This window comes from Cebus imitator, unplaced genomic scaffold (assembly GCF_001604975.1).
Source record: "Cebus imitator isolate Cc_AM_T3 unplaced genomic scaffold, Cebus_imitator-1.0 Scaffold609, whole genome shotgun sequence".
Classification (NCBI taxonomy): domain Eukaryota; kingdom Metazoa; phylum Chordata; class Mammalia; order Primates; family Cebidae; genus Cebus; species Cebus imitator.
The window spans coordinates 472,558-489,522 of NW_016107924.1; the positions used below are offsets into that span (position 1 = coordinate 472,558).

General features: G+C 56.1%; 1 protein-coding gene across 1 annotated transcript; it reads left to right on the top strand.

The window, feature by feature from the left end:
- The first annotated feature begins 7,000 nt into the window (after positions 1–7,000).
- CUNH11orf95 (chromosome unknown C11orf95 homolog) lies at positions 7,001–16,965 on the top strand. Its single transcript, XM_017516885.2, has 5 exons — positions 7,001–7,267; positions 9,443–9,940; positions 10,457–10,843; positions 11,114–11,665; positions 11,882–16,965. The coding sequence occupies exons 1-5, from the start codon at positions 7,129–7,131 to the stop codon at positions 12,334–12,336; spliced, it is 2,031 nt and encodes a 676-aa protein (XP_017372374.1). The 5' UTR covers positions 7,001–7,128; the 3' UTR covers positions 12,337–16,965.

Here is a 16,965-nt window from a genome sequence, read left to right on the forward strand (position 1 = left end):
TTTTTTTTTAGACAGAGTCTTGCTCCATCACCCAGGCTGGAGTCCAATGGTGCGATCTTGCCTCACTGCAACCTCTGCCTCCCAGGTTCAAGCCATTCTCCTGCCTCAGCCTCCTGAGTAGCTGGTATTACAGGCATGTGCCACTACACCCAGCTAATTTTTGTATTTTTAGTAAAGATGGGGTTTCACCACGTTGGACAGGCTGGTATCAAACTCCTGACCTCAGGTAATCCATCCACCTCGGCCTCCCAAAGCGCTGGGATTATGTGCATGAGCGACTGTGCCCAGCCAACGAGTATGAAGTTTTAGTTAAACAAGATGAATAGGCTCTAGAGATCTGCCGTAGAACACTGTGCCTATGGTCAACAACAGTGCACTGTACATGTAAAAGCTTGTTTAGAGGACAGATCTCACGTTAAGTGTTCTTACCACAATTTAAAAAAGAAAGAAGCCAGGCACAGTGGCTCATGCTTGTAATCCCAGAACTTTGGGTGGTCAAGGTGTGAGGATCACCTGAGCTTACAAGTTTGAGACCAGCATGGACAACATGGTAAAACCTCCTGTCTACAAAAAGACAAACATCAGCTGGGCATGGTGGTGTGTGCCTGTATTCCCCAGCCACAAAGGAGGCTGAGGGATGAGGACCACTTTAGTCCAGGAGGTTGAGGCTATAATGAGCCACGATTGTGCCACTGCACTGCAGCCTGGGTGACAGAGGAAGACCCTGTCTCAAAAGAAAGAAAACAAGAAAAAAAATTTAAAAAAAGAAAGAATGCTTCATTGGACAGAGAAGTTCTTCCAGAGGAAGGAGGAATCCGAAATCAGAGTGGGAGAACTAGTTTTTACCTGTGAGTCGACCTTGGTGGCAATATCTACAATAGGTGTTCAGTAAGCAAGGGCTGGAGAAAAGAATGAATGAATGAATGAACTTGCTTAAGAACAGACTGTGTGGTGTGGGGGAAGTGAGGAGAGTTCCGGATTTATAAGCATGGAGTGATACCATTTACTTAAAAACATGAGTCACTGATTTATATTTATTTATTTATTTATTTATTTATTTTTATTTTTTTGAGACAGAGTCTCGCTCTGTCACCCAGGCTGGAGTGCAGTGGTGCCATCTTGGCTCACTGCAACCTCTGCCTCCAGAATTTAAGCAATTCTCCCTCTCAGCCTCTGAGTAGCTGGGGTTATAGGCGCATGCCACTACACCTGGCTAATTTTTCATATTTTTAGTAGAGGCGGATTTTCACCATCTTGGCCAGGCTGGTCTTGAACTCCTGACCTTGTGATCTACCCTCCTTGGCCTCCCAAAGTGCTGGGATTACAGGTGTGAGCCACTGTAACTGTCCTGACTTATATTGCTTCTGGATATGTGGGCAGTGAAAGAGTCAGAACCTGGATGACAATGATAAGCAGCAGTTTCAGGAAGGTTTAACTTGGGGAAGGAGAGAGGAGACCGGACCATGATGGCATGTGGAGGAGAGCTTTTATCTCTGTGATATTTTATTTCTTAAGAAGTGTTATGCAGCAAATACGTCAAAATGTTTAGATTTGTTAATGCAGAGAGGTATGAGTACATATACTGCATAATGTATTTTTAAACGTATGTTTGAAATTGTTTATAATTTTAAAAACTGTTTTGAAATGTCAGGGAATCGGAGACAGGCTCCGGGTTAAGCCTTCTCTTCACCAGCTGCCAGCTGTGATTTGCACAAGTTGCTTGCTTTCTCATCTGTAACTGGCCGTCTTAGAATATCACATCCTAGTCACCTGTACTGAACACTTGACTAAGTTAACACTGGAAACATTGCCAGTTTTCTCTTTTCTCAAAACAAAAGCTTTATTGGCTGCCTTATTTTCAACTTTAAGTTTCTGGGATTAAAAGTCCACACCTGGCCAGGTACAGTGGCTCACGCCTGTAATCCCAGCACTTTGGGAGGCCAAGGTGGGTGGATCACTTGAGGTCAGGAGTTCAAGACCAGCCTGGCCAACATGGTGAAACCCCATCTCTATTAAATATACAAAAATTAGCTAGGTGTGGTAGTAGGCACCCGTAATACCAGCTACTCAGGAGGCTGAGGTAGGAGAACCCCTTGAACCTAGGAGGCAGAGTTTGCAGTGAGCTAAGATTGTACCATTACACTTCAGCCTAGGCAACAAGAGTGAAACTCCATCTCAAAAAAAAAAAAAATTAATTAAATTAAATTCCATACTTTCTCCCCCCAACACATACACATTTAAAGCTCAATGTTTTGGCTTAGACTTGGATGTAACCTTTACGTGTGAAATTCTTTTGGGATTTTACAAGGGATGATTTAATTTACAATCTACATAGAAAGCCCCTTTAACATTATAGCCTATATGACTGATCTTAGTTCTTTGAAAAAGTTTGGGTCTGCTCTCTGGAAAATGTTGAAGGGCTACTTTTAGAACCAGTGTTTCATTTTCAGGATGTTCTGAGACATCCTGAAAAGTAGAATACAGAATTTGTCACAAATTTGGGTCTAGGGAGATAAATGTATTTAATTCCTTAAAAACCTTCCTTTGGGGCTGGGCATGGTGGCTCACGCCTGTAATCCCAGCACTTTGGGAGTCCGCGGCCGGCAGATCATAAGGTCAAGAGATCGAGACCATCCTGGCCAATAAGTTGAAACCCTGTCTCTACTAAAAATATAAAAATTACCCAGGTGTGGTGGCACTTGCCTATAATCCTAGCTGCTCAGAAGGCTGAGGCAGGAGAATCACTTGAACCTGGGAGGTGGAGACTGCAGTGACATAAGATCATGCCACTGCACTCCAGCCTGGGCGACAGAAAAACAACAAAACCTTCCTTGGGGAACACAATTCACAGTTCCTCCCTTTGTGTTGTCAGCAACCCTTCCTTTAATGGGACTGCCTAAGGAGCCACTGAAGCACTAGGAGGAGGCTGTCTCCTAGTGCTTCAGTGGCTAGGAGACTCTGGCCCTTGTAAGCTGGGACCGACAACCTCAGGAAGTCCTAGGGCTGGCCAGAGACACCAGACAGGGGACTAAGTGGAATCTGAGGTAGAGAATGGAAGAGATAAGGTGTAAAAATCAGGAGTTCTGGGTTTGAAATGGGCTCCAAAGTTCCCAGGTTGTGACCCTATTTTATTTTTTTGAGATGAGGTTTTACTCTTGTCACCTGGGCTGGAGTGCAATGGCTTGATCTTGGCTCACTGCAACCTCCACCTCCCGGGTTCAAGCGATTCTCCTGCCTCAGCCTCCTGAGTAGCTAGGACTACAGGCCCACGCCACCATGCTCAGCTAATTTTTGTAGTTTTAGTTAGAGATGGGATTTTACCAGGCTGGTCTTGAACTCCTGACTCAGGTGATCCACCCACCTCGGCCTCCCAAAATGCTAGGATTACAGATGTGAGCCACTGCGCCTGGACTGTGACTTCATTTTCCACCTCCAAATTGATTTTTCTTTTTATATCCCCGTTCTCTCAATCCAGAAACTTGGGAGTTAGCAGGGCCTTTGCTGGATCATCACTATCAAGCACGCACCACCTCCTGTAATTCTATCTTCTTTATATGGCTCAATCTAGAACCACTACTACTGCTCAGCACTCCCCAAACCCTGCCCCAGGCATAAGCAACTTCATTTTTTTGAGATGGAGTCTTGCTCTGTTGCCCAGAGCAAGTGGCGCGATCTCGGCTCACTGCAACCTCTGCACCTCCCGGGTTCAAGCAATTCTTTGACTCAACTGGGATTACAGGCGCCTGCCACCTTGCCCAGCTAATTTTTGTATTTTTAGTAGAGACGGGTTTCACCATCTTGGCTAGGCTGCTCTTGAACTCCTGACCTCATGATCTACCCGCCTCAGCCTCCCAAAGTGCTGGGATTACAGGCGTGAGCCACTACGCCCAGCCTGGCATAAGCAACTTTTAGGTATATCACTTAGCTAAGAAATAGCCCCTTGGTGAGAAGTATCCTTTTTCCTGGGTCTGCTGGTATTCATCCTCCAGTTGCTACGGACTTCTCCTTCCCTTCCTCCTCTGTGCAGTGAAGTTTACACCATGATGTGCTGTGGCCCTGCTCAAATCTTTTGCCTCCTCTCCACCGGCCTTGGGGCTGCTGCCTTGACCTGGGTCTTTGTTGCTGTCCCTCTCCCCAGGGTTCTCCCGACTGCCTCCATAATTATCCACAATTCTGAGCATTCTCAGTGCCTTCAGAACGAACTCAGACTCTCCATGTGGTACCTAAAGCTTTAGTGCCTGCTAATTTCTATTTCCTCTTCTGCCTGTCCCACCTGAAATCCTCCTTCACCCAGAGTTTCCCCAGCCTCTGCCAGGAAAGCTTTATTTCCTTTCTCCTCCTGGCAATACCTCCTGGTCTTTGGAGTCTTGGTTTAGACAGTGCCCTCCCTAGGAAGTCTTTCCAGGTTGGGTGACTCTCCCTGAGCTTCCCTCTGCCTTGGTTCTTATCACCCTCTACTGCCATCAGTGCTGGTGACCCAGGGCACCGGAGGCACTGGTGCCTAGAGTGCAAGGTACTTTTAGGGGCTAATGAAAATGTTTTATTTTAAAATTAGATAAAAAAATTAAGACTCAAAGAAGGCGTGTTTTTTTCTTACATTAAAAAAAAATGCATAGTGTCCATGAAAATCTATTAAATTATTTTAATTTTTTAAATAGAGGAAGACACCCCATGAAGACAAAAGCACCTAAGGCCTGAGAAAGTTGGCATGTGGCCCTGACTGACTGCCATTGGTTTCCCTTCCCCCAGTGGGGGAGGGAAAGTCCTCCCCCACTGCATTATGTTATTTTTAAGTCTCTGCACCCCCAGCCCGGTTCTCAGCACTTAGGACTGCTTTCTGAACAAGAAAAGAAGTGCATAAGTAAATGAATGGCCTTGTGCAAAGCTCTTGACTCTCTGCATCTCCATTTCTTCATCCCGACAACAAAGTTCCAGCTTCACGGGGCTGCTGCGGGATCAAGTAGTGAGTGAGAAACTTTCAGAATCGCGGAGCTTGCAGCCGTTCCTGAGGTCCTGCAGAATGTGGGTGGGAGGTTGTTGAAAATGGCTCCGGGTGGCTTTGATACTTTTATTTTGGTAATAACATTACCCTCTTTATACACCGAGCACTGGAAGGACAGAAGCCAGAGTGACACAAGGGCTGGCCCTCTGCATTGGTTCTCTGTGTACTGAGCAACTAAACTAGAATAAAGCACAAGGACCCTGGCCCCAGAACAGGCTTCTTTCATTATAGGACATTAGGCTCTTTTAGCTTTTTTTCCTTTCTTTTCTTTTCAAACCATACTAAGAAGCGCGTGAAGCCCAGGTCTCTGTCTCATTTTCCCTTTGCGTTTCCGGGCCTGGCACAGGTGAGGGATATCATGAATGAAGGAATCCCCCATCTCTCGGCCCTGCGTGGCACCCATCAGCATCAGGTCCTCTGCCTCCAAGTGGGTGAGAAGTGCAACCCCTGTCTTCACCCAGAGCAGGGCTGCCGCGAAGACAGCAGAGATGAGAAACGGAGACTCAGTTTACCCAAGGTGAAGTCTCGTGCACGTCATCATGGGGGCTGAGAAAGACATGGGACATCTCCGTGGCACTTAAGAAATCTTAGTTCCTCGTCACAAACACTTCGAGGACAGGTTTCCTGTGTTCCAAGTAATTTAATTCCCATGGCTGGAGTGGTTTCCTTTACAGAGGCTGTGGGTGCCTCTGAAGGAGTCACAGGCAGTATCAGTCCCGCCCGTCTTGTTCACTGCAGTGTGTCCAGCGTCTGAAAGCTTGCGGGCACACAGTAGGTGGTGAGGAGCGGACCAACTGCCATCGGCGGCAGCTGGGTACCTCCCCGGTGGAGGGAACAAAACCCGCCTCCAGACTAAAGACCCTGCAGGCCTCCTGCACCCTGTAATTTGGATCTCCAGGAATCGCCTTTGTTGTGGGCGCCCAACCTCAGGCAAAACGAGCACCTGCTCCTCCCGCCTGTCCTCGCAGGAGGACCCCAGGCTGCTGCGCCCCGGCTGCCTCTCCCGGTCCCTGCGCTCCGCTTCCCGAGAGCTGGGGGCCCGGGGGGCGCCCCGGGACCCGCAGCCAGGGTCCGCCCAGCGCTTCCCAGCCGTGGTAACCCGCGTCCCCAGGTGCCCGACACCCCGCCCGGGGCCAGCATTCTTTGCCTCCCAGGGCCGGGCGGGGAGTGTGGGGCTGCGTCAAGGGCCTCGTCAGGCACCCCCAGGCCTGCGGGGACAGGATCCTGAGTCACCGCCGCGCACGCCCTCTCCTCCCGGCTCGCATCCTGGGGCCACCTCAGCCCCGCAGGGTCGGGCCCCGGCGCCGCCGGCTCTCCGCGGGTCTGCCGTGCGCCCCTCTCCCCGGCCCCAGTCGCTGCGGCCGCCGCCCCCACCCCTGGCCGGCTCGGGGGAGCTCGCTTGTCCGCCCCTCCCATGAGAAGCCCGAGCTCCCAGCGCTCCCGGGCGGCTCCCGCGGGAGGGGGCGCGGCCGCCCCCACGGCTCCACCCTCTCGGCGGGGCCGCAGCCATCTGGGGCCCCTGCCAGTCGCGACCGCTCCGGGGCCCGCACCGAGCTCGCGACCCGCTTGCGCGGCGGGAGGCAGCCCCGGGCAAGGACCCCGGCCTCCCCCGCGGGCAGTCCCGGCGCTGAGATGCCCCGAGGGGGCGGTGGCCGCGAGCCGAGCCCGGGTGGAAGCGCGTCGCAGCGGACGCGGGCGCCCCTCGCTACCTCGGTGACCCTTCGGGAGCCGGGACCGGAGCCCCGGAGGCGGCGGTGCGGGCCCGCGGGGGCGGCGAGGTCCGTGCTCCTAGCGTCCGGAGAGGGCGCCGGCTGCTGAGCCTCGGCTGGGCTCGTGGCCTCCCGCCTTTCCCCCCAGCCCCCCGCGAGCTGCCAGGAGGAAATAGCGCGCGGCCCCTTTAAATTTACCCAGGAGCCCTTAAAGGAGCCCCAGGGGCCCCAGGCAGGAATCCCCACCCCGGTCCAGCCCGCGCCGCCGAGCGAGCAGCCTGCCGTCCGTGCGGCCGGCCGCCCCGTGCATGCGCCCCGCGCCCCGGGGCCCCGTGCACCGAGCGCTCCGCGCGGGCTGCCGCCGGCCCCGCGGCCCCGCGCCCCGCCGCCCCGGGGCCCCGCTCCTCAGCGCAGCGCATGGAGCCCGGCGGGGACCACCGGAGCCGGAGCAGCGGCGGCAGGGGCGGCCCCGGGCCAGCAGTGGCCTCGGCACGGGGCCGACGGCTGCCGCCCGCCGGATCGAGCGGCGGCGCGGAGCCAGAGGAGGACGAAGGCGGTAAGAGCTGGGGCCGGCGGCCCGGGCGGGGGCCCCGGCGTGGGGGAGGGGAGGGCTGCGGCTCGGGGCCCCTCTCCGCCGCCGAACAAAGCGGGGGACGCGGGCAGGGCGGCCGGGGGCGCCACCTGGTGGGCGCGGAGCGCGGCTGCAGGGCCAGCGGGGGAGCCCCCCCGCCCAGCTCCCGGGGTCGGCCCGCGGGGCTCCCGCGGCTCGCCTCCCCCTTAAAGGGCCCTGTGGCCGCCCGCAGCGCCCCGCCGTGGGGGCCAGGTCCGAGGGGCCCTACGGGGCGAGGCACCACGGAGCGAGGCTGGTGGACTTGCGGCCCCCGCCCCTTTCTCTTTCAGACTCCCCAGGTGGTCTCCCTTATCCAGCTGTCTTTTAAAAGTCCGTTCAGGCCCTGGGTCCCCTTCAGGGGCTTTTCCCCAGCGGAGCTGAGCTCAGCTCCGAACTCCGCTGTTTTAAATCGGCTGCTCCTCTGGTATCGTGGCCTTGTGAGACACAGGCACCCTTTTTCTTTTTTCCCACGTTCTCCCTAGGAAAGTGCATCGCTTGCTCCCTGGGGGCCCACAGCACCTTTTCCCACCGCGGGCCGTTTTTAAAGGGATGGGTTCGCCCACAAAGGCGTACACCCCTCCTGCCCGTGCATTTTCTCTTCCCTACTTTTCAGAATTTTTTTTTGCCCTAATTTGTCAGCGGCAGCGGAACCAGCCAGTCCTCCTCGTTCGCTCTCAGAGGACACTGTTTCCTCATCTCCCGGCCGCAGAGTCAACGCCTTAAGACCCTTGAAGGTTTCCTCCAGGCCGGGAGACTGCCTGAATCTCCGGGCTCCGCTCCCAGTCTCTCCCCTCGCAGAAACTCCCCATCCCCTTTTGTTTTTAAAGAACCTCAGCTCCTCCTCCTTTTTCGGCTCTTAAAGGGCCAATCCACCTTAGACTAGCCTGGATCCAGCGCTGGAAGGATGCTTAGAGACCAGCCAGCTAGCCAGTGTCTTTGCAGACAAAGAAGCTCAGGCCCAGAGGGCGGACATGACCTATCAAAGGTCACAGAGCAAGTTACCAGTGAAGCCAGGACTTGAACCCAGGCCTATGACTCCGAAGCCAGTAGATTCTACGGGTCTACTTCAATAAAAACTAAAACAAAAAAACTCCCACAGGGGTGACAGGAGCCCTTTCTGATCCTGTCTTTTGTTTTTCCAAGCCTATGATTCTCCACTGGGAGAATGACCAGAACCTGCCTGTGCGCCCAGGAGACTATTTTCTAAATCAAGAGGGATGGGAACTGTAGGGAGGGTGGGGACTGCCCTGGGTGGGTGTCTGGCACAGGGCATGCCATTGGGTTAGTGGGGCCTCTCCAGTGCCCGCCCTTCTGACTGCTGGGCAGTGGTCGGCTCCCTGCCAGAGCAACAAATAAAGCCCCAGACAGACTTAATGGGCTTCAGTGGATGGTGGCCACTCCCTGCTGCCGTGCCATCAGTTGCCACTCTGGTGGTCCTCCTGCTATCCCTTCTCAGGGTCATCAGCTCCTCCAGAATCTGGAGAAGTTTTGGTCTCAGAAATTCCTTTTCCCGGAGATGTTGGCAGCTTTGTCTTGGGGATCCCTCCCATGTGGTAGCCTAGATTTGGGGAACTGACAATGCCTAGCCCATCCCCAAAATGGGACTCTCAGGAGGCTGTATTTGAAGCATTACTGGAAAAAGGGAGAAGACCTGTGGGTGGGGCCCTCCTGGCAGGGGCCCTGGGCGGGTGGGTCCTGAGTGCAGCCCTGGCTGCAGACAGATGCCCCCTTTGTTTGGCCCCACTGCTGCTCTGCTCCGGCTGTAACCGCCCTGGCCTGCTGCTCTCCTGGCTTCCTCCCTACAGCTCTTGCCCAGAAAGGGCACCTTACAGAGCTGGCTGGTTCCTTGGCCCTCACCTGATTTTTTAAAAAGTCAGAGCTCAGCTCCACAGTGACCTGCGTCCTTTTGTTCTTGATCTCTTAAAGGGTTCTTGCTCTTTGTAAAGGGCCAGTTTGTTGGCTCCCCGCTTCCCCTACATCCCTTTTATTGCTGTTGCCTCCCTTTCCTGCCCCTGAACACCCCCTCCCCCAGCTCCCTTTCTGACGGCCCACCAGCGAAGCCCCCGCTTCTTTCCCTGGAAATCAGAGATTGAAAAACTGTCTCCCTTTCCCCTTCTTCAGGGCAAGATCTTCAGCTGGAAGGGGGTGCCTTGGGGTCCTGGGGGAGTGCCCCCCTGCCCTCCTCCAGGGCCAGGGGACCAGCATCTTCAGGCAGGAAGTATTCAGACCACTGTGAGGCCCGGGCCTCGAGGCCTGGCAAGAGCCGCATCCCTGGCCGTGACCACCGGCGCTACTACCACGACCACTGGCGGCTGGAGTACCTGATGGACTTCAACCCTGCCCGGCACGGCATGGTGTGCATGGTGTGCGGCAGCTCCCTGGCCACGCTCAAGCTCAGCACCATCAAGCGCCACATCCGCCAGAAGCACCCCTACTCCTTGCACTGGAGTCCCCGGGAGAAGGAAGTCATCAGCAACAGCTGGGATGCGCACCTGGGGCTGGGGGCCTGCGGAGAGGCCGAGGGCCTGGGGGTCCAGGGGGCTGAGGAGGAGGAGGAGGAGGAGGAAGAAGAGGAGGAGGAGGGGGCCGGTGTCCCAGCTTGCCCGCCCAAGGGCCCAGGTAATGCAAATACAGGTTATGGAGAGGCAGGGGTCTGGGAGGCCAGAGGGCCCGGTGCCGTAGCCGCTCTGCCGCCAAGAAGCTGGTGTTCTTGAGCAAGCCCCTGCTCCTTCTCTGGGCTGGGTCTGTGTATTGCCCTTATTATACAAAGGTGGGGAAGAACAGTGGGGTGAGAGGGACTCCGCCGCCCAGACAGCTTGGATGTTATGTGGATTTTCAAGTATTAAGGAGAGAGGTGGGGTGACAGGCAGTGGAAAGGCTTGGAGCGGGTAGGCCTGGCTGGGGAAGGTGTGGCTGATGTGAAGGCCGGGCCGGCCAGATTCCACTTGTGTAGGCGGTGCTGGGAGCGTGTGCGCCGGAGGGTTTGGGGAGGTGGAGTTAGGATTTCAGGAGAGGAAGAGAAGGGCAAAGGTTAGGCCTGGACCCAAGTGAGTGAGAGGCTTGTGGGAGACCTGGCGGTAGTGGGGGTGCTCCCGTGGGGCCAGCGTCTCAGTTCCTTCCCTCCAACCCTTTCAGGCAAAGCCCCAGCTGGTGGGGGCTGCCGGCGCCAGCGGCGAGGGGGGCCAGTGGCACCCCGGGCTCGGCGTCTGCGCCTCTCAGCCTCCCGGAGGGCCGGGGGCAACAGGGGGCTGGGGGCCCGGCGCCTGGAGAGGAGGCTGAAGGAGTCCCTGCAGAACTGGTTCCGGGCCGAGTGTCTCATGGACTACGACCCGCGGGGGAACCGGCTGGTGTGCATGGCCTGTGGCCGGGCACTGCCCAGCCTGCACCTGGACGACATCCGTGCCCACGTGCTGGAGGTGCACCCCGGCTCCCTGGGGCTCAGCGGCCCCCAGCGCAGTGCCCTGCTGCAGGCCTGGGGGGGCCAGCCCGAGGCGCTGTCTGACCTCACCCAGTCCCCACCAGGTGCGAGGCCATCCCAGGCGGAGACCCCCTCATATTGGGGCTCTCAAGTGGGGTCTGTGGCCAAAACTGGGAGGCAGGGACTGATGGCTGAGGGCAGAAGGCCAGGAGCTGGCTCTCCACACACATACACTCCCCGTCCCGCCCCCAGACACACACAGCCTGGGGTCCCTAGTTGGGGCCGGAGTGAGGAGCCAGGATGGACCCCTCAGCGTGGGCAAGGGCAATCCAGCCAGCAGGCTGAGCCCCTCTCCCTCACCCCTTCCCCAACAGGCGATGACCTCGCCCCCCAGGACCTGACCAGAAAGAGCCGGGACTCGGCCTCCGCTGCTGGAGCCCCCTCCTCTCAGGATCTCAGCCCCCCAGACGTAAAGGAAGAGGCTGGCTGGGTCCCTGAGAGGCCCGGGCCCGCAGAGGAGGAGGAGCTGGAGGAGGGCGAGGGCGAGAGGGCGGGGGTCCCGGGCCGGTTGCTGCGAGGCCGCACCCACCGCCGCCACCCCCAGGAGCGCTGGCGGCTGGAGTACCTCATGGAGCTGGACGGCGGCCGGCGCGGGCTGGTGTGCGGGGTGTGCGGGGGCTCGTTGGCCTCGCTCAAGATGAGCGCCATCGAGCGCCACATCCGCCGGCGCCACCCGGGCTCCACGCGCCTCGGCGGGCCCCTCCAGGCCCTCATCGCCCGGGAGTGGAGCGAGAAGGCCGCCCACCTGCTGGCCCTGGGGCTACCCCGCCCCGAGTCTCCCCCGGGCCCCGCCGCCCCCGGCACGGCCGCATCCTCCGAGGAGGGGGGAGGGGACGAGGAGGAGGAGCCAGAGGAGGAGGCGTGGGGTGAGCGGTGGGGCCAGAGCAGGCGGAGAGGGAGCGCAGGGCAGGGCCCGGGGCAGGCAGGGAGCGAGGGTCGGGCGCTGCTCGGGAAGAAGGGACTGGAGGATGGGGCAGAAGGGCAGAGGCGGAGGGCGGGGGAGACCGGGGAGGAGATGCGGGGCCCCGCCTGCTGCCCCCTGCCCCCTGCCGGCGCCAATGCAGCCCTTTGTCCCTCCCTAGGTGACGTCCCGCCGTCCCCTGGGGCTCCGCTGGAGCGGCCCGCTGAGGAAGAGGAGGACGAAGAGGACGGCCAGGAGCCCGGGGAACTCGCCTTGCCGCCGCCGCCTCCCCCACCGCCGCCCCCGCCACCGCCCCGCAGCCGGGAGCAGCGGCGGAACTACCAGCCGCGCTGGCGGGGCGAGTACCTGATGGACTACGACGGCAGCCGGCGCGGCCTGGTGTGCATGGTGTGCGGGGGCGCGTTGGCCACTCTCAAGGTGAGCACCATCAAGCGCCACATCCTGCAGGTGCACCCCTTCTCCATGGACTTCACGCCCGAGGAGCGCCAGACCATCCTGGAGGCCTACGAGGAGGCGGCGCTGCGCTGCTACGGCCACGAGGGCTTCGGGCCGCCCGCCCCGGCGCCGCGTGACGGCGGCGCGGACCTCAAGTCTGGCGCCGTGTGTCGGGCGTAGCGGCCTCGTGGGTCTCCGGGTCGGGTCGGCCCCGCTCCGCCCTGCCCAGGCTCTCCTGGCCCCCTTGCTGGGAGACCCTCGCGCCGGGTGCCAGCGCTCCCTGCGGCCGCGCCCCCCGCTGGCCGGGCCGGGCGGAGATGGGGCATCTAGTGGGGCCGCTGGCGTCCGCGCGGTGCCACTCGGGTTCCCGAGCCAGTCGGTGCGCTGCGGGAAGCGCACTTTCCCCTCGGCCCCGAGCCCTGCCCTCCCCGTGCAGGGCCCACGTTTTCCGCGAATCCAAAGCGGCCTCCAAGTGTTAGCGCCGAGCGCTCCGGCCGCACCCCGCGAGGGAATCCTCCGCAGGCCGGGACTGGGGGCGCCATCAGTCAGTATTAGGGCTGGAGGAGGGCCTCGCAGAGGGCAGGAAGGATGTTCCGGCTCTGGCCCTGGTCCTGGCAGGGGGCCCAGTTCTCTGCAGCCTTGCACGCCGGCAGGCACGGTTCCCGGCTCGGGGGCTGCTGGCTGCCCTTCCCTAATTGGGATTCTCGGCCTCACGGGGGCCCTGGCTGCAGACTGGGGCTCCAGCCGGAGGCGGGGCCGCGGGCCTCGGGAGCCTTCCCAGGCTGGGAGGGTCTGTTGGACCGAGGGCGGGGCGATGCGCCCGGGGCCTGGGCCGGACCAGCTGCGCCAACCTCCCGAGCAAGCTCAGTAGAAACCTCGCGGCCCCACCTTCCTCCCGGGTCGCTGCCGCGCCCGCCCAGGCAGATCTTGTAAAGGGATTAGCACTTTTTTCCTTTGCTCCTTTTGCCCCGAGGGCCCTGTTTATCCCTAAACTCAGAGTCGGGCGCCACCAGGTCCGAGGGAGCCCGGGGCACAGGAGGTCCCGGCAGTCAGCCTTCTCTTTCCGCCCCGTCCCGATCCCCTTTTGTACGCGGTGGATGCGGCGCCAGTTCTCAGCCCGCAAGGCCTGGGGCCGGGCCTCGGCTTCATTTTCCCGCAGCAGCGCCAGGCCCTATGGGGCAGGGAAAGGGCCCCGCGATCTCCCAGGCAGGTCCGAGAGGGATGTGTAGATTCATTCTCCTGTGGAGAACCGGTGGCCCCGAGATCAGGCCCTTTTTTGCTCTTTGTATTTTATTTTGAAACTGTATTTAATGCTTTTATATGAAAAGGGGAGGGGCGGGGACAGAGCTGACCCAGTCACCCTTATGTGCAAATGTCTTATTTATTATGCGTGTATCAGAGATAAGCTGTGAGGTGGTGAAGGGAGGACCTGAAGGAGGAAGGAGTAGCGAGGGCAGAGGCCGGGACGGGAGGACCCCAACTAGCTGTGCTGATGTTACTCCCTGGGAGAATCTGGGCCCTGATGTCTGCTCTTCACAAAGCCAGGCTGCTGCAGGGACAGTTCCCTGGGTCCTAAAGTCGGGGTGGGGAGGCCAGTGGGTGGGACTTGAGGGTTGGGTATGGAGGAAGAGGTCCTGGCAGTGGGGGCCAGCCCCTGCCTTGGGGTGGGAAAGCAGAGGGCAGAGTAGGCCCCTCCTCCCTGACCCGCAGGCCAGAGCCCCAAGGTTCAAGTGCCTCAGGCCCAGTCCCCTTGACTCTTCCTGTTTGGAAGTTGGATTTTATACCACGGATTTTATAGCATTTTTATATAATTCAAGATTGTCAGAATTGGGAAGGACCCTGGAGATCACTAGTACCACTGCCCTCCCTTTCACAGATAGGTAGATCGGAGCCCAGGAACAGAGATTATGACACAGCCAGGTAGGGGCAGGACAGAACTGGAATGAAAATCCTAGCTCCCGACCCCCAGTGTTCTTTGCACGATACCACGCTGCTTCCCAATTCTCTGGTCAGTGATTAAAATTTGTCACGCCTGCTGAAGGATTGACGTTTTGGGCACTGTAGGCCACCACAGTGGAGCTCTGACTCCGGAAGGTGGCAAAGCCCTGTACACTACATTGGGATGAGCACGCTGAGCCCTGCAGGGCCTCAGCTGGAAGGCGCCGTCAGCTGGCCCTTCCCCTCCCCAGTAGAACTCTACGGGCGGGGCGGCTCCTGCGGGGCCTAAGATCTCCTCGGCAGGGGGCTTTGTGTTCTTTGTTGTGGAAGCCACCAGGGATTCAGGAAGATTCTGAATGGGTTGTCAGTTGACTGAAAAGTGAATTCCCAGTTTGAACCTCCAGGGTTTTTGAAACAGTATTAAAAACTTCAGAACGGAGATTATGGATGGCACCAGGCTGCGCACTGCCATTTACTTTTCTTCATGCATGTTTTTGGATCCAGAGTGAGTATTACACCATTTTTTTTTTTTACTCTGCCCGCTCAAAAACAGTAGGTAAATTGGGGCAACCAATTTATAATCATTCAAGCTCACTTGCAAAGTTCAGATGAGCCAGGGCAGAGGGGTTAGGACAGGTTTTCCTCCTCCATAGGCAGGGAGAGGCCTCAGGACAGTGGGTATCTTTACTGAGACAGCTCCAAACACACACGCCAGTGATTCTCCAAGTGTGTCCCTGAGACCAGCAGCATCACCTTAGGAATCTGCTAGAAATATTCTTGGGCCCTACCCCAGGATTTCTGAATCAGAAACTTGGTTGGGGCTCAGCTGTGTTTTGATGAGCCCTCCATTGATCTTGATGCAGCCGCAGTGCTGGGCACCAGGGATGAGGAAGGGCTGCTGGAGCGATTCCTGCTTCCATGGAGGTTGCGGCCTCACAGGTTAGAGGTTGGGAGGTGACTTGGTCCTCTTGCCTAGGTATGCCTCCTTGCCTTGAGATTCTGACGTGAACAGGTGAAGTTTTTTCATGATTTTTTCTTTTTGTTAATGGTATGCTTGCTATTATGGCCAATATGTAAATGTTACTCTGAATACATATTTATATACCATGTTAGTGACATTATTCAAACATTTGTATGTGTATTTGTGAAATTGTTTGCATCAGTCATTTAAACAATATTTCAGCCTAAGTTTTCTAAGAGGTATGTTGAGTACATTTTTAAAAGCCAGCTTAAGGGTCACAGCAGCCTTAGTTTAGGAGAAGAGCTAATCACAGGTGACCACTCAAGTTCTTTCAATGAAGACCTGATGTATTCAGTTCCTATTTTCCATGGTGATTGACTCAATTTAAGTGCATTGTGGCTATATGTAATTTACAGGCTGCTTTACGTTATAGGTGGGGAAAACTCCCAGGCTGGTGGGAGGCTGAACTGGGATAACAGACCCCCTGACCCCTCCTCATTCTTCTAAGGTCACCACCTCTTAGAGGGTCTCTTACTTTGAGATCAAATGCACAGTTATGCTCTACAACTAAATTCTGCAGTCTTGGGAATCCTTACCAGTATCAACTATTAGTCACTTTTTAAAGCCCCCAAAGTGGAGTGAGGATGGGGGGAATGGAAGCAGTGTTTGGTTCTTACTTTACCCAAACTGTGTATAAAGAATAAAGTTAGCAGAATGATGCCACAGTCATTGTTTGTTTGTTTTTTTTATTAATACCACATCAATTTGCAATTTTACAGGAACCAAGATTCAAGCTCCTTAGGTGCTACTGTATTTTTATGTTGCACGCACAGACACGTACACAGTTTCATTAGTAATTTTTAATCTATAGGTTTTTCTTAAAAAAAAAAAAATTCTGTGTGGCACAAAGATTTCTTCAATTATCTAAACACAGCAGCAACAAAAGAAAGGAATTGGATGTGGTGCTTCCGCTGCAGAAGGTCCTTTGGAGGGAAGCCCAAAAAGACAATCATTGACTTCCTGGGAGGGCAGAGGATGATGATGGAGGATGGACTTCCTACTAGGACAGGAAACCAGTTAAAACACTCAAAAGAGGCTAAGAAAATAAGACAGTAAGGCCAGGGTACCTTTCACTCATTCACATTCCTAATTTCCTCAAAATACGCAGAAGATTTCCTTCCACTACTTTTTGCAACTGTAGTACTTTGGGACCATCAAATATCGTAGCCCTTACTTTAAACTCACCAGTGCATATTCCCTCTGGATGATCATGACTATGAGTGAGAACCTGAAGGAACTCACAGATGATTTTTCTTTCAAGTTTGCGGAACTTTCATGTTAAAAGTGAAGAAAAAACTTAGCCTCAAATGGGAATCAGGTTTCTGTATTTCACCTCTTGAGAATGTTCCCCCCCAGAATGAGACAGGATCACAATAACTCAATAACTGAGGAGCCCACATGCAGGTTATTTTTTTCTCTAACAAGTTTACAGCAGTGTACAGCAGTTACAGACATTTATTTTATAGTAAGAAAAGTACAACCATATTTATTAAACTTAAGGTGAGGTGGGCAGGGGAGAGGGAGGAAAGCACATTCGGGAATGAGTTCTCAAACTAAAGCTCAGAACTGGTGTCCAGGCACACAGAAACCACCTTCCCAAATGGTGGAGCCTTTCCTTCCCTGGGGATAGTGGCAGAGGGAGTGGCGGCCACCACCGCACTCCTGACTCCCTCTCCAGTCCCACTTTCCATTTCTATTCTTTTTTATCAGATGGCATTATCAGAATCAGGAATTATCACTATCACCTATAAGTTACTCATCAAGTTGAAAATTATTAAAGAAAAGGAATATCAGGTGTAGCTGCTCACATTGTGGGACAGGAAGATAGGATTTGAGGGCTTGGAAAAAAA

Bases quoted from the DNA above. Each gene is read 5' to 3' on its own strand.
- CUNH11orf95 (XM_017516885.2), top strand. From the start codon at position 7,129: ATGGAGCCCGGCGGGGACCACCGGAGCCGGAGCAGCGGCGGCAGGGGC. The intron at 10,844-11,113 runs GTGCGAGGCCAT...CTTCCCCAACAG, and splicing joins CCTCACCCAGTCCCCACCAG to GCGATGACCTCGCCCCCCAG. The intron at 11,666-11,881 runs GTGAGCGGTGGG...GTCCCTCCCTAG, and splicing joins GCCAGAGGAGGAGGCGTGGG to GTGACGTCCCGCCGTCCCCT.